The sequence below is a fragment of the Platalea leucorodia genome (assembly GCF_965183815.1).
Source record: "Platalea leucorodia genome assembly, chromosome: 13".
Classification (NCBI taxonomy): Eukaryota; Metazoa; Chordata; class Aves; order Pelecaniformes; family Threskiornithidae; genus Platalea; species Platalea leucorodia.
The window spans coordinates 17,582,696-17,599,813 of NC_138835.1; the positions used below are offsets into that span (position 1 = coordinate 17,582,696).

The 17,118-nt window shown below is 38.2% G+C and overlaps 1 protein-coding gene across 1 annotated transcript; it reads right to left on the reverse strand.

Annotated features, from left to right (window-relative positions):
• Positions 1 to 2,056: 2,056 nt before the first annotated feature.
• LOC309596952 (protein-glutamine gamma-glutamyltransferase E-like) lies at positions 2,057 to 15,754 on the reverse strand (the record flags this gene model as incomplete). Its single annotated transcript, XM_082325724.1, has 12 exons — positions 2,057 to 2,207; positions 3,267 to 3,391; positions 4,100 to 4,263; positions 5,264 to 5,581; positions 7,010 to 7,252; positions 7,354 to 7,457; positions 9,059 to 9,194; positions 9,423 to 9,603; positions 9,766 to 9,894; positions 10,621 to 10,739; positions 15,070 to 15,309; positions 15,511 to 15,754. The coding sequence occupies 12 exons, from the start codon at positions 15,752 to 15,754 to the stop codon at positions 2,057 to 2,059; spliced, it is 2,154 nt and encodes a 717-aa protein (XP_082181850.1).
• Between the last annotated feature and the right edge of the window lie 1,364 nt (positions 15,755 to 17,118).

Genomic DNA, 17,118 nt, shown 5'->3' on the forward strand with positions numbered 1-17,118 from the left:
ATATATTAGTGTTAGTGTCCCTCAGTAGCATCATAACTTTGCATAGCATAAACCACTTTCTTTTTTTCTTTTTTTTTCTTTTTTTTTTTTTTTTTTTTAAAGGCAGGTCTGCCTGAAGATCTTTCACATGACTGCATATAATTTGTTCTTTCTTGGAAGCATACAGAGTTGTGATGTTCTCATTATCTGTTCCTAATATGATTACCTATAATATGCATTTCTTATATAAGAAGCAATACATCCCACACAGAGGTTATTTTTATGCAGTCACCCGTGCATCAGGGATTTCTGTTAAGTACAGAGCAGTGTTTAATGGCTGCCTCTGCTTTTAATAATTTTTCTTTATAGTTTGGCATTCATAATACATGTACATAGTTTCTCTGTAGCTATTTGGCATGGCATCTTGACTTGGGCCCTGGAGGAAGCTACAGAGCTGTTCTTCTGGCATGAGCCCTGCCCACTCTAATTACAAACACTCTTTTCTCCACTCTTGAAGCTCGCTCATGCTCTCTCCTCCCTCATCCTGTGTCACAACTTACCTAGAAGCATTCCCTGCCAATTTGTCCTGAGAGGAGGTTGCACGCTGTTCTGAACTTTCAATGGACTGTGACAGAGGAGTAAGGGGAGAAGGGGTGATCCCTTATTTTCCTCACCTCTACACTTCTACATTGTGTCTTTTTTTTGTCTGTTGCTGTTTTCTGTTTTGTTTCCACATTCATATCAAGATTGCTGGCAACCAAAAAGGCAAATTAATTACCTGCACTTTAAATGTATTTTTAAAAAAGAAATCTAATGGTTATGGTTTCTTGTGTATTTTTTTCAGTAAGAATTTGTGATCGTGTCTGGATGTGTCAGACTGAAATTTTATCACCTGTCAGACAAAGGATGTCCATATTGAACTCCTGACAGCTCTGTGGTTCAGAATTTTGGCCTTACTAGTTCTGTTTTAAACATTTTATAAGTCGGACAACAAATCTAAATTTTCAGGCTTGGCAGAGCTGTTTGTACACCATTGTTGCCTCACATGCTACTTCTGAAGTGTGGCCAGGTGGTTACTGTGCCCTGTCAGTCATTAGCTTTCATAGCAGTCCCTGGAGAGGCTACATTGCCTGCATTAATAGAGAATCCTTAAGGCTACATGAAAGTGCATTTCAGGTGAGACCTGGTACCTGGCAACGTTAGGATTGGGAATCCACAAAAGAGGCATCTGTATGCAAATGCTGTGACAGAGGTGTGGAGTAGGGGCTGCCTGTGAACGAGTTACATCGGGAAGGTTTGAAGACAAATGTGTTCTTGTCTCCAGTGACCTTATGCTGGTGGGAAAAAGGTGTTAGTTACGTTGTGTTGCTGGACTCTCCCCATGCTTTGTGGTGCTTGGGCCTCTGTCGTGTTACATAGGGATTAAGTTACTGATTTGAATATGTACATGTGTTGTCTGCTCTGTGACAGGCCTGTGCCCACAGGCTACAGAAATATTGTTGTCATGGTCCCCAAACATTACTTCTTCCAGCCTTCATAAGCTTTTTTCCTCCCCATTCACAGAGTTACAGGTGTCACAAAATACAGAAATTAAATGAACAATGGAGGAAATGTTCTACTTTTTTAGGTAACAAGCTTGTGAAATGGAGGAAAAAGAACTTTCCTCAATCTTGTGATTTCTCATAATATTTCTATGGAATGTACAATTCATTACAAAAGAATACAGTTATATGAATAGTTTTTATTTATTGCTGACAATTAGAATGTGGTCACAAAGACACTGTATTAATTATCTGATGGAAAAGTCAAAACCGGGAGCTTAACACAATGAGATCTGATAAAACAGTGAAACTATTTCTACAAGGAAGGGGCTTCATTTTTCTAGACAAGAGGACAAAAAAAAGAAATATAATTAGAGACTAAATAATTAAGCACTGTGAAAGCAGGAGCCTTGATTCTATTGCAGTATAAGAGGTCACCAATTTCTGTGGAAAGTTTCTTGCCGTCATCACTGTCCCTATACAGGGGAGAATGTCTTGCCATGTTAATGCTGAAATAGGAGATTGATTCCATCACATTATGCAGGTGCTACTGCAATGGTTACAAATCCCTTCACATGTGAAAATTTGTCACAAGAGAAGTCTACTTGCAGCTGTAAGGGCCCAGTCCTGCGAGGTGTGAATTCAAAATAAATTTTTGATCTCTCCCTCGGTGCCAGTTGTGCCAGACTGGAAGAAAAAAAAAAAAAATCAATTAATTCAGGCTTGCATTGTCTTTTCTTGAGATTCCCAAGAAGCAGAACTCCGTGATAGCTAGGGCACCAACAGTTGCTTGAGACCCAGGCTTGGTTTTTGAGAATTACTTAGGGTTTGAGGCTTTGTGTAGACTAAGAAATGAGAAAAGATAGTACCACCTTAATTTACTCTTGAACAGACTGATGAAAATGAGAAGTGCTATGTCATGCTTCCATGTTAGGGCTGCGTACAAGTTTGGAAAGTCAACACAAACTCAGAATAGGAAAACTCTTATGTCAAAAGTCAGCACTCTGTCCGATGCCTGCTTGGTTCATATCCGTTTTGGTAATAATATGATTTTTCTAATGGCCAGGGGTGCTTTGTGTCTCCTTTCGGCCTAAATTGGCTTAGTCTTTCACTGGAATAATGTTTTCCATATTTTTATGGATTATTATGTCCAAATATTTCCAGAGCCCAGCAAGTCAGGCTGTTTTGTAATAAAATAAACTTTAGGAAATATGAACTGCTCAACATTGAGTTAATCCATAAAGCAGCAGAGTCCAGAGGAAAAGAAAAAAGTAATAGAACATTTTACTCTTATGTTTTGAAAAGGCATGATTTTCTCCTACTTTAGAGGAGAACAGAGCAACTTGTTGTTTGGGTTGGAATGAGGGGAGCTATGGCAGTGTCTTACTTATTTGCTTTAGCGCAGACATTTTTGTAGTATTAGGGTACTGTATATAAAACTAGAAAAACAAAGCTAAGCTGTAGAAGAAATATCAGAGAGACAAAAGAATTTGACGTGCCCGTTTGCTTTCCGAGGAAGGAAGAATGTTAGCAGTTTTTAGTTGTTAAAGAAGTTCCTATGTGGGAAAAAAAAAAAAAATACATGCTTGAGAAATCATAATATCGCTATATATTTGGTGGCATTTTTACTTTCATAAATAGAAAATATGAAAAAGACAATTCAACCATGAGTTTTTCTTATTGAGAAACTAGACATGCTATTGGTCATGTTAGAAACACTGAGTAAATGCTACAGCTTTCACTTACTGTATCTTGACCTGTTGATTCATCAAAGTCACTAGTAATACACAACGGTTCACAGGTTCAGGGAGGGGATTGGCATATGAGATCTCTAGAGTAACAGCTTTGTTCACCACAACCCGCCGAGGAATCTAAATGACAAAGACACATTTCTGATCATTCACTGTTTTACACTTTTCTGGAGCCAGACTTCAGTTGAACTGTAAGCAGACATCTCTCATATTTGATGATGAATGAGATATTGGTAGGAGCAGTGAAATTTAACTGATAGTTGGTATGCCTTTCCTAATACTTGAAGCTGGATTTGGTTTAGCTAAATAGTGCTGTCAAGCTCTATGCAATATTTTGTGCACAATTTCAGTGAGATAGAGCCCTGAGTGCCTTTTTGGGGGGGAGGGGGGGATGACACACATCATTGATTAGGATTAAAGTGTTAAAACAACATAAACTGGCCCTAATGTAGATTAGAATTAAGGGTTTAAGTCTGTATTTTGGGAGTAGGCAAAATTGTTTAAAGGCAACACAAGCACTTGCCAATAACTAGAATACAGATGAAATGAAAACATGTTCTGGGAACATAAAGCAGTGGCATGGGACTGGGAAATAAAGCAGGTAACAGAGCTGTTCTGAAGAACAGTGGGCAGATTCAGGCAAAGATTCAAAACTGGTCTCTTGCATGCTTACTTTCTCAATTTAAACAGGCAGAATTTTAGAGTAACATCTGAAATTGCAGCCTAAATTAATGCATTTATCCCCAAATTCTCATCTTAAGATCTGAGCTCCAGAAAGACTCTTTAGTTCTTTTTGTCATTCAGGACATCAGGGAGAGGATTGTTTACCTTAATGATAATATTTGTGTCCTCTAAAATGATTGTCTTCTCCACCAGCAACTTTACCCCGTGCATGTGCATGACTTCACACAAAGCAGTAACTTGGATCCTTTTGTCAGTAGTCAGATATTTTCCATAATAAGAATAAGGGATTTTTAACCGGATATGTTTCCCTGAAATTCAGAGATATATTTAGGAACCATTACATTCTCAAAGAATGTTAAAGAGAGCTATTGTGAGGGTTTTGGAAATTATTGAAGGGAACAGAAGATAAGACAGCTGGAGTCTGTTTATGTTTCTTCCTTGTGAGACTGGTTGTGTATTTCCCTCTTCTGGTGATCCTTTTCTACTTTAACTCATTTAACACAGTTTTGAATGGAGGATTTTAGCCTGAAACTGAGGGAATCTGCTCATTTGCATTTCACTGGATTCCTGTCCATTTGTATTTCTTATAATTAGAGGTATAGCCATTTTTATTTATTCCTTCCTTATATCCTATTTGTTTTACCTCAGTCAAGAAGAAAGTTTGGGTCAAGTTTCACAGAGATCCTTTTCAAGTGACCTGGTCAGATGCTTATTGTAGTCCTACAACTTTTCTGCTGTGTATGAAAAAAAATGTTTATCTTTGTAGTCCCTGGGGATAAAAAAGATCTCTATAATAATTTTAATAGCCTTGACTCTTCAAAAGAGAGACAAGGAGTTTCACTGTAACTTTTAACCTTTGTCCTAGTTAATTTCTATTGAAGTGTTGCCTGTTGAGTGCCAGAAAGCACACATCACACTTTTTTTATTTGTTAAAAGAGTAAGATGTGTTCCTATACATGTAATAATCACCACAGGCAAATAGACACACTCATACGCGCATATATATGTACACACACACACACACCACACCACCCCCCGTACATATATAGTGTTGCTTCTGGAGCTATAATATAAATGTAGCCTACTATATAACATTTAATGAGACCTTCAGTTCCTCAATGAACTACTGAAAGTTTTCAGAGGAAAAAAAAATCTTGTAAAATGTAGTCATAAACAATGCTATTAAGATATGGAACAAGTACATGCGCTACAAGGCTGATGATAGAAATATGTTGTTTCTTCCTTCCAATTGCCTTCATGTGGCTAAGAAGAGGGCTATGTTGGCTCCTTAGGGACATTAAAAGTTACCTTTTTTAGAACCAAGATCCACAGAGGTGGTTGCCTTCAGGATCTCTGCCACTGCTCTCCTTGTGTACAGGATGGTTGATGCACTCATGTCCACCTTCACGGTCTTGTGGTCAAAAGACAGGTTATTCAGAATTAAGATTAGGGTAATGTCTTTGCCAAACACCGGAGGTTCAGCCAGCTTGAATTTCCCAGAGATCCCAGGTTTTCTAATTGTCTCTGAAGATCTTGCATCTGGAGATTCTGTGTGTCCTTCTGTGATGTTTGATCCAAATATCTTGGCCAAGGCCTTTTTATAAACTCGTCTTTCCTCAGAAGAACCTGGTTAAAGGAAAGAACCAAGTAAAATTCATACTTTTGTTGCCATTGCACCTTCTCTGTGTAAAGGCTTTCAGAATGATAAAGGGTGTCAGCTCTGCATCACCCAGAAATATGCAATACCTAAAAGTTCCCCATATTTTTATTAGGCCTCCCTTCAGGTTTTTCATGGGAAAGTAATAAACATACTGTAATAAGGTGAACATGTCACTAAAATGAAATATGATGCATTTGTATTTGTTTAAGATGCAAGATCTCTTTTTCTTTGGTCAGAACATGCAGCAGTGCGATAAGTGTTACTTTGCTAATCTAATGATAACCAACCTCTGTATTAAATATGGTTGCACTAAAACCTTGAGGAGTGAAGTAGTGAAATGTGGCCACTGATTCTGGATGGCAAACTTTAAAGAAGTGAAATACATCTTCCTTTTTCTTTTTTAAAAGACTTTGAGCCACAAACATTAAGCAAACTATTATATGAAATCTGTAAGCCTAAATTTAAAAAAGATGGAAAGACATAGGTACCAAGTTTTTGAGGGAAGATAAAAACATTCCTGCAAACATATGGCTATGCAGTTCTTAACTTTTGCTGCTTTGTTTTCCTAAGTACAGATGAATGGCACTTAGTCCCTTTACTGTTTCCTAGTAGTTTTGTTTCCAGAATCCAATAATGGGTAGACCGAGTCCACCGGGAGTGCAAACACATAACTGAATGGCTGGGTAGCTGATGGCTGGCTGTCAGAGCAGGAGCACAAGGGAGCCTAACTCGGTGAATTTATACAGTCAGAGAGGGAGATTGAGTGAGTCACTCCTCTTAGGAACAGGATGTAATGCGGTCTTCAAAAGGAAAGATGAGGAGTTGGAATGGACACAGCAAGAAAGAACTTATTTCCTGAGAGACACTGAGCATGAGGTCATAGGGGAGATGGATGTCTGTGTTAGAGGACTAGAGTTTAAGGTTTTGGATTAATGGCTTGATTGTTGCCCTACTCCCTCTGCCAGATATGTCAGAAAACAAGTACTTATTAATCTGCAATTTCCCATACTGCAGACCTCTGCACAGTTCGTGATACATGATGGACTCAGTTTTAAGACTTTTTGGTATGACAGCTTGAGGATTTGTCTGCCTTGGGTACTAAAATGTATTTTATAGCCCTGTTTTGTGTATGTATTACATTTTGTACTTCTGTGTCAGGGACTAAAGTATATTTTGTATTGTGTCTTCATAAGGAAACTACAAAATACACAAAACCAGACATGTAATACCCATTGTATTAAGAAAGTAATCTGAGAACACTGGCAGAAATATTTTCTGAAGGAAGGGGAGAGATGCTCAAACAAAACAGGTTATCCGTCCTAGCTTCCTAGCACCAAGAATTCAGTAGGAGGTAATTGTGATAACAAGGAGATAATTTGGGATAATTCCTTTACCTTCTGGATATTTGTAATTATAGGTGACATCCACGCGGGAATTGCTACCCACAGCTTTGGTGCTGATAAACCTGCCAATTATTTCAGTATCACAATAAACTCTTTTCTTAGTTCCATCACTGTATACAATCCATCTGTTGCAATCGGCATTCACCTCTGTATACACAAATAAGGTGTCGTAATCCAAGTCTACATCACCTTCTTTGATGGCTATGACAGATGCAGGGCCGCACTGAAATAATCCTAAAACATAGAGAAAAAAAAAAAAAAAAAAGTCAAACTTTATTAGTTGTGCTCAGTTTGGAAAAGGGATGTTAAGTCATGCTAAGAACTTACACTGTTACCTTTGCTTTGTTCTTGTGGAGTCGCATCTAAAACCTGCCATCCACCGTATGATGTTCCCAGGTCTGGGCGAATGAACCAGCTTTCATTCCAGACGTGATAATCCCTGGAGACAAAGAACAATGTCTAGAAAGCATAGTAATATAGAGTCATACAAACTTCCAATTTGAAAGGAATAGGGAATTTTGTTTTTTAAAGATTCTCTAAGATGTGACACAAGCTGTCTAGTTACAGCAACTCACTACCTCTTTCAAAGGATAGATTTACCTCCTGCTTTTGAGGTGTAGACCTCAGAGTGGGGAGGGAGAGAATACAGATGTCAGCAGCTTGCTTTGGGAGCAATATGAACTATAAGTGAAAGATTTAAGTCTTGGATATATATAGGCAACACTTGGTGATTGGGTTCAGTAACCTTCAAATGTGGGAAATGCTTCATTTAAATGGAAACTTAAAATAGCTATACTGGGTCAGATAAAATGTCCAATAGTCCATGTATAGTAGTGTGCAGCAGTAGATGTTTAGAAAAGAGGTAAGAACAGCACATGAATAGAATGACCCTTCCCCTCATATGCTTTAGATTTCTTGCAGTCAGAGAATTAGGGACTTCATGAATTAGCCATTACATTGAGACCACTGGGTTTAATGGTTGTTAGTCATCTTATTCTCTATGAATCTCTTTTGCCCTGTTTAGTTTTGTTTTCAACAGCATCCAGTGGTAATGAGTTCCACAAACTCTGAAAGGAAAGGATAGCATGAAAGATTGGTAAAATGTAGGTCACAGGAGGACCCAGAAAAGAAGATTTGTTGACTGAATTTTGTTCAGAGGCTAATACTTTTAAGGAAGTTAAGAGGTGAAAGGCTTCCCATATCCTTCAACCACATACACTCAGTGAAAGGAAGCAGACTAAGTAAAGATGATACTTTTGGTGAAGCCTAGTGTGCACAGAGACTTTGAGCTATATGGTATACCTTTGGGCCTAGTTAGTTCACTTTCTGAAAAGTGAAGTGGCTGCAGAGTAAAGATTTTAAAACTGGAGGGCAACTGAAGTATAAAATGGTATTATTTAAAGAATATCATGTTTCTTTGGCTACTCGAGTTTTGGGGTTTGATTGATGATCATGGATCACTTACAGTTTACAGCACTGGACTACAATGTCCAATAACCAAGTCTGGAGAGCGTTGGGATTGCTCTCTCTTTTTCAGCTCCCACAAAGGGAAGGTCTAGCTAAAAAGGACTGCTGGAAAACTTCTTGGGGAGGCTCCTATTTACCTGGGGAGGATGACAGGCCAAGCTGAGAAACACAGGCTTTGGATGTGTGATGAGAGAAAGTTATGGCAGCAGTAAACCAGTTAAGAGCATGGAAGGTACACAGCTGCATTATCAGGAACAGACTGGTTATGTGTCAATAGTTAAAAGAGCCTTGGGAATTGGTACATTGTCAATGGAAACATACTTTTTAAAGAAAGTTGCAACTTGTTTGAGGTCAAGGACAGCAAAAAATTGTGCTGGTTGGTTGCTTGCTTGAAGTAACTTATCTCAAAACCATGAAGTATGTTTTCTTTCCCAATGGATGGCTAGTGTATTAATTTAGATATTTGTATTAAATTTTGTCCACTCAGTTGCTTTTGTACTACTAGTGTTCATGTCTTTAAGTCTCATAAATCCTCTCTCTAATTATTGGTGAGATGCAAAAAATTATATTTACCATGTGGAATCCTTGCCGATATTAAGACTCTTTCCAGAGCTGTCATAGTACTTATCAATACTCAGGTTTCTATCCACATCATGGGCAGAGTTAAAATTTGAAACCAAGCGAGTTGGAATCCCCAAGCACCTCAGAACTGAAATATATTTTAAAAAAACAAACACAAACAAAAAACACAGAGCTTTGTTTCTCAGATATTTATAATCATTGAATTAAAGTTAAGTCTAAATGTTTTGTGATTCTTCAGCATTTGCAGTCTTCAGAAAACTGTTCCTCTTGTAGAATTAACTGCTTTGTAGTTTTGGTAAAACCAGAGGTCACAAATGCCTCCATTTCACCACAGTCCTCTATTCTTAAAGCTTACCTGTACACATCACGCCTGCAAAAACCCAGCACTGGCCATACTGAACAGGCTTGTAGTTGTCATGACACCATTTCTGGAGGATTACCACACTGCCATCCCATCTGGATGGATTCTCATGTGAATGGAAACTTCCTTGCCACTTTCCCAGGAGAACTCCATTATCATTATCATTTCCATTGATCTAAAAGTAGGCCAATGAACAGAATGCACAAAATCAATTGTGTGTAATACACCATATCTAGTTAATTATATTGTTTAAGGTGCAAGTGGCTGAGTCTCAGTGGTATAACTAATGCTTACTGCTTAAGCATGTGGAATTAAGATTAAGTTGTCCTTTTCTTACCATAGAACTGATTACTCGGCCCACATATTTAGGATCTCCTCTTCGGGATACATCAATGGCAGGGTCCTGACGATAGTACAGGCTCAGATCAAGCATGGTGAGACAGATGTTTAGAAGGTGATCTTGAAACTGTGATCAGATAAGATAAATTTTTAAGAAAATAGATAGTTTCACAAACAGAATTAGAGGAGATTCTACTGCAGTACCTCTTTTCTAAAATCTTCCAGCCCAAAGGTGATAGGGACAGTGAGGCACAAAGACAGTAGTGTGCAGTTCATACTGCAATATTGGCTAAAGACAGGGCTAACTAAATAAAGCAAAAATCTGGCAGGATGCCTTCTGCCATCAGAAGAGATGACTGCAGTAAAACTAAAACTGCCAAGCTTATTCTGACTGCAGTTATTAGATTCTCTTGAGTTATATCCCTGGGAACATTCAAGGTCAGGTTGGATGGGGCTTTGAGCAACCTGATCTAGTTGAAGATGTCTCCGCTCATTGCAGCGAGGTTGGACTAAGTGATCTTTAAAGGTCCCTTCCAACCCAAACCACTCTATGATTCTATGTCAATGTCAGTTCTGGCCCATTTTAACTGCATTACAAAAATAGTGGGTGTGTTGGAGCCACACAAGTATATTGTCACTTGTACTGTGGATGCTTTGGTCACAGATGAGGTCTAGATGGTGCTAGGCCATCTCTCACACCAAAGTCCTATTAGGCACACAGTGAGCAAACCACAAGTAAGGCTAGCCAGGTTTGTTCAGTTTTCATATAAACAGGCATACCTGTCAGAGAGACAAATAATGATAGGAGAAAATGCTATTGGAGACAGAATAAGAGCCCAAATGAATTCCTTACCTGTCCATAGTACCATCCTCTTGCTTCAATGTACTTTGCATTGCCCACAAAGATTATTCCATTTTCATTTAGAACATATTCTTGTCTCTCATTTTCATTAGCCATGTAGACATCATCACCTGAAAACCAAGTTGGACATGCTTTTACACTTAATGCTGAGAATACTTGCAACCTTTCAAAAACATTTGTATCTTGATTTAGCAAGGGGAAAACTACTGTTTGGAAAACGTATTGTTATAGCACCCTGAACATGTATAGTCCAGTGAAAATGCCTGCTATTTTATGGGGGGAGGCGGAGGGGAATCCATGTTATATTACTTTAACTTTTTTCCCTAATTTTGTCCCCTATCTGTACGTTGTATTTTTGTGAGGAAGATGGAGAAAAGTCCAGGCTAGCTCACTGGGTTTTTCCACCTTCTCAGGATAGTTAGAAGTAGAATAGACATTTGAAAAGAATCACGCAAATGACATTTTTATCTGTTTTCTAGTCGTGTTCATCTTGTTTTAAGATGCCTAAATGAAGATCTCTACTTGCCTGATCCAAAGTGCCAGCAGGAATGTTATTAGGATAGCCTGCTCAACCGTTCACTTTGATTTCATTGTTACTCATTGGTTTCCCTGGTTTATGGCACAGTATGTAGCTGCTATGAAAGCACTGGCTTCCCACAGATGTTTAGATTGCTTTGATCACTCTTTAGGTAGCAATATCTACTTAGCTCTGTGTTTACTTTCATAATGTTTAAAATTGTTTTCTGAAAGCTTCAGGATTTCAGGAAATACATATAAAAATCAGAAATCAGCTTTTTTATTTTATTGAGTCAACTTCTTTACCTTCCTATAGGAACTTCCCATCCTTCCCTTCCTGCAAATAAAAAGATTGTGTAATTTATTTAAAAAATTATATCACATTATGTAAGTTTATTTTTGTGGTGGCTGTCCACACTTTGTTTTTTAATAATATCATCATTGTTGATTCCCAAGCTTTTGGGCCAGCATAGACCTGGAGAACTGTGTGCAGTTCCAGGTGTTGCACTTAAGGTGTGGGCCAGTTGGAAAGAGTGACAGGAGCACTAAGAATGCTCAGCAATCCTGAAACTATAACTTATGAAGAAACTATAACTTATGAAGAAACTATAACTTATGAAGAAACTATAACTTATGAAGAAACTATAACTTATGAAGAAACTATAACTTATGAAGAAACTATAACTTATGAAGAAACTATAACTTATGAATTGACTCAGAATTATTTAAGGTAGGAAAAAAAAATGGGGGTGAGGAATGGGGCAAGCATGGCAATCAATTACAGAAGTTTTTGTGAGAAAAATTTTATTGGAGTGAATTGCCGGCGTAGGTACTGGAGCTTCCCTTATGGCTGATCATTAAGAAGGAATTCAAGATCTGTCAGGAATGATGTAAGTGCTGAACTGAACCTGCCTTAGAGCATGGTGTGGGACTAGATAACTTCTTAAGATCCTTCTAGCCCTATGAGTTTATGATTATAAGCAATCTAAATGTCCTTCTGTAATCACTTGAACGTCTTTTTTTCCACGGTTTATATGCTCTCAATTATAATGATCTAGAGACAGTTCTTTGAATAAATATACTTAGACTTTTTTTTTTTATAACAACACTATTCCTACCAATAACTCGGAGCAAAATTCACATTAGTTTAAAAGGAGTAAAAAAACTCCACAACACAATCTCTTCCTTTCAAGTATGACTAAACAGTAACAACCCCTCCTTCTGTTACTCTCAACACACAAGGAGGAAAAAATAAACGCAATCAGCCACGATAGTCCTCTTTTTTGACAGTTACAGAAAGACAGACCACCATAGACTTAACCCTTTGTTAAATTAATTCCTTTTAATACAAAAATACAAAGTTGTTATATATTCTGTCCTCTCATTCTGAAGTTAAAGCTTATCCTGGCATAGTGAGAAAGAAGCAGGATGTAAATTTCTGTTGATCGTTTTTTAATCAATATTTAAGCATGCTTTCTAACATAGATATACTTCTAGTAATGTCTTCATATAATCTTTGTCACAGAAACAAGTGGCAAGTATCAGACATCTAGGGAAAAAGATACATTCTACAAAATTCTCAAACATACAAATCCTTTTATCCCCTAAAGCTTTACAATTGACATGTTCACTTGTGAGCTATAGATAAATAGTGTATGATCATTCATTTAATTCATGATTAGCACTCTTTATTCTAGTAGTTAAATGTACATTCCTTCAATAGCATTAGGACATAATGCATCATTATCAGAGGCTGGCTTGCAAGTGTCTTAGATTTCTCTTTAAATGTCCTCAAGAGACTTTATTAATGTTAAAACATCACTTTTGTTTTATCCACAGGTTTGAAACAAATATGTTAGTGAATTAATAAGCTTATTGGTTTGTTACCTTTATGGTAAGATCAGTATTTTCTGTGTCCAAATTCTGTCTTTACTTCATATATATGATCTCTGAAACTAATTGCTTTCGGCTTGCTAAACTAGAAATTTTCTCTTGTCCAAAAGGCTTTTCATGTGTTCAGTTATCCTAGTAACCCTTCACTGAACATGTTCTAATTCATAATTCCTGTTCAGAAAAGATTAACTGAAAGAAAATTCCAAATGAGATGTCATCACTTTGTACAATGGCATTAACATTTAAATATGAGTAACTGTTTCCTCTTATTCAGTTTAAGATTGCATTTGCCTTCTTCAGGGCCATTTCACTTGGGTTCTCATCTTTGATTAACAAGTACTTTCACATTCTTCATGATTTCCAACTGGTCAGTCTACCATTGAAATTATTGTTATGTCTCCCTAAACGTATGGTCTTTTATTTTGTATTATTGTACCTTATCCCTTCTCAACTACTCCAGTCTCTATGGCCAGCCAGTTATTTCTATGTGGTATCCCAGCCCATCTATGTATGGACAATGCTGCTTAATGTCAGCATATTGAAGTCAGTAATGAACCATTTGATGAGAGCAGTTTTTTCAGATGACACTTAAAGATCCACTAGTAGCTTTTCTCTAACCCAGTGCTTTTCCTTTCATCTCTAGTCCTGACTGGTTCCTTGCAAGTAGTTCTTTACTGATATTGCAGTTTACTAATTAAATCCTGTCTGTTCCAGCTTAATAAATAATCTCCCATGTGGAACCATATCTACAGACCAGATCTGCCATTTATCCTTTGCTGAGAAAATAAATTTTCTATTTTCCCTTGTGCTATGACACTTACTATGGCAGTAAAGTACCCGCAAACTGAATCTGTTCCTGTTTGTCAGAATCGGGGAGCTATTTCACGCTGTAGAAACTCATTCAAGAGCATCCTGCTTTAAGGATACTCCCTTTTGTTTGGCAGTGGTCGTTGCATCATCTGATAAATCTGGAGGGCTCTTCTGCAAAATCATTAGTTTTAACTGGAATGGCGCAGCTTAATTTTTCTCAGTTTTCTTCTAAGAAGAATTTGTCTGGTCACATGAGTACCACTGCTACTCCTGTGTTCCAGTTCAGGAGCTGTCAAATATTTCGGTCCCTGCAGTGTGGTTTCCATCAATTAGAAGTTACACCACACGTGATCTTTCAGGGGGTTCTGGGAAGGTTTTTTTCCCTCAGGACTGTCTATGCAGAGACAGTCTGAGTTTCCTGAACATAGATCTATAATTATTCCTGTCTTCCAAGACATGCTGAGCTAATTAGCAGCTTTTTTCATCTTGGCTCTTGACATATTTGTTAGTGGCCCTTGACTAACATATGTTCATAGAAAACAGTGGATGATTGTGGTTACTTTTCTCTTCTTTTATAATCTGTTTAGTCACTTGTCTGTCTAAGAGCTCCCTTAACTCTAGAGTGGTATATTTTAAGGCTAATCTAGGTTTCTAGACTATTGTATATTTGCAAAACTTGAGTTTAGGAATTTTCATTTCTTCTGCAACATGCTGAGGCTGCAGAAATAAAAAATGGAGCAGCAGGAGATGTTCCTTTTCAACCCCTGATGAAAGACATGGGAAATGCAAATCTTCACACTAGCCCTCTATCAGTTTTTATAAAGTTAGTTGAGCTATTGTCTTTGCAGTTAACATCTACAAGAGCAGTCTTGCTTTGATTTAGGTGCCAGTCAAGGACATTACTGTATGCTTGCTTCAAGTTCTGAGAAGTACATGCGCTTATGAAAGTCTGTCAGCCCTTGTCTATGGAAAAAGTGATCTTCTCAGTCCTGAAGAAAGTGTCTATGATATCACCCCATATAGTACATTTCATGAGGATAAAAGGGGGGGAGGGGGTGTGGTAGCAGCTTTTTAATGTAGTAAAACCAGATCTCTGAACAGATAGCTGAGATTGCTGCCGCTGGCAACACAAAGAGAGACAGCTTGAAGGAGCAAGCTCACTGTGCAGATATGAAAGCAAATAGGTCAGTTACATTCAAGAGCAAAGGCATTGGTACCTACCTGGGCACCAAGGGTTGAAGAGTAACACAAACTGCCCCAAGAATCTGGAGAAGATCTTGTTCCCTGAGGTTATCTGGAGGATGAGATTGTATCGTCCAATGACAGCATTGGCTGGGCTGGATATTGTAAAGTTTGTATAACCGGACTCACTGGGTCCTTGGACAGCACTCCAGCCACTTGCCCCCACCTCAGAGAGGTTAAATACAGCCTTTGTACGATGAGATTCTGAGGGGGATGGCCCTGCCAGAAAGAGGGGATAATTGGTTTCCATTCCAGAGTGTGGTTTCAATATTAACCTCGCACTTGAAATGAGCACATTGAGGGGGGAAGCATTAAAAGTACCTGAAGAAAAATTGCATCTCTAAATAGAATACGGGGAGAACTACAAGGGATAAAGATTACAGTTCTGTGAGAACATGGATTAAGCTAATGGAGCGTTACCTATTTCAGTGACAAATGCTAGGCTCTCCCCGGTCTGCCGTGGTCTGTTGAAGTACAGGGTAATAGTGAAGGCTTGTCCTCGCCTCACAGTCAACTCAGTGTTGGCATATCTGTCAGTATGGTGCGTGCCTGCATTTACTGATGGCTGCCAGCTGATATGTGTTGGTGTCAGATCTGTAAAACAGAAGACAGGACATGAAGAAGCAGCCAGCATGGAAAGAAGTAATTTGCTGGTAAGTGGCATGATGAGGTTGCTAAGAGCAGTTGTCTTTTATTGGAGGAAGAACAACTCAAAAGCAGACACTCCATTAAATTGATTAAGTCTAGTGGTCACTCATAGAAATTTTTGCTTGGGTTTTGTTACAGGACTGTCATACACCGAGGACTTATATACTTCCTATATAGTGCTGGATGCTGTTTTATCACTGGACTTAGAAAAAAAATTTCTGGGGGCAAATCAGTGTCATTTCATTGTCAGCAGCAAATAAAGTGGCCTGTAGCCCCTCTACAGTTTCAACATATATATTTTTAGGATCCAGAAATGGCAATTAGGACATCTTAATTTTCCTGCTTATGTCCTGATGCCATTTGGCCTAGAGTAGGGAAAGATGCATAGTGAGAGATCATCCGTCTTATATGAATGAACAAGAGGTATTTGAGGACATAAGTTGGAGCTTTTGACAAACAAATCAATCTGACTGAATTTAGCTCTGTCCAAAGGGACCACTGGGATTCCTGTTGTAGTAGGCACTACCTTCATGTCCTAGAGGAATTCTGATGACTTACAGTGTGCTTGAAGTTCTCCGATATCAAGTGTCCTCCTGCACACATACTGTTATTATGGTCTGTGGTTTAAAACCCATAAAGTGGCTTTTGCCACCTTAAATGTTAAACTACCTTTTTGGCAAGGGAGTATGTATATGATCTTCCTTGCAAAATTTTCTCTTCTATAGCTCACGTTTTATTGCCACACTCAAACTTGAGCAGTCATACTGTCTTCAGGAGCTCTGAGAGGCACTGTCCTCTGTGTTTATATCTGCCCTGTGAGACTCCACAGAGTACACCTGGAGCATTGTGTTGCAAGTTTTGGCAAATGCTCAGGGCAAGTGCCTTGGTGAAGATTCTTCCAAATCACTTTTATTAATGCTAGTATCATAAATGCAATAAGGTTGGAAGGGGAGGGAGGACATGACCGCCACCATTTTAAAGGGAATTCAAAAGGAAACAATAACAACAAAAAAAATGAGTGGGATGGAAAGGATGGATTAAGGCCTATGGCACCCTGCACTATTATGGTAGGCATATTCAAACAAGCTTCCAAGTCTATCTCATACCATATAGCATAGCAATGAAATGCTATGTCAGATCTGAAACAATATAGCTGCATATTAAACTACAATTTACATATAACCTTTGAAGAAGTAGTAAAAGTAAAATTAACTTATGCAAAAAAAAGTGCCATAACTAAATTCAAGGAAGAAGAATTTTTTTCTTTGTAGTCTATGACCACAAAGGAGTAATGTGAGTAAGCATATGGGCTAAAAAAGAATCTTTAGTGTGACTATCTGGGACAACAGTGAACTGTAGTAGGCTGCTGCTTTCCCTGCA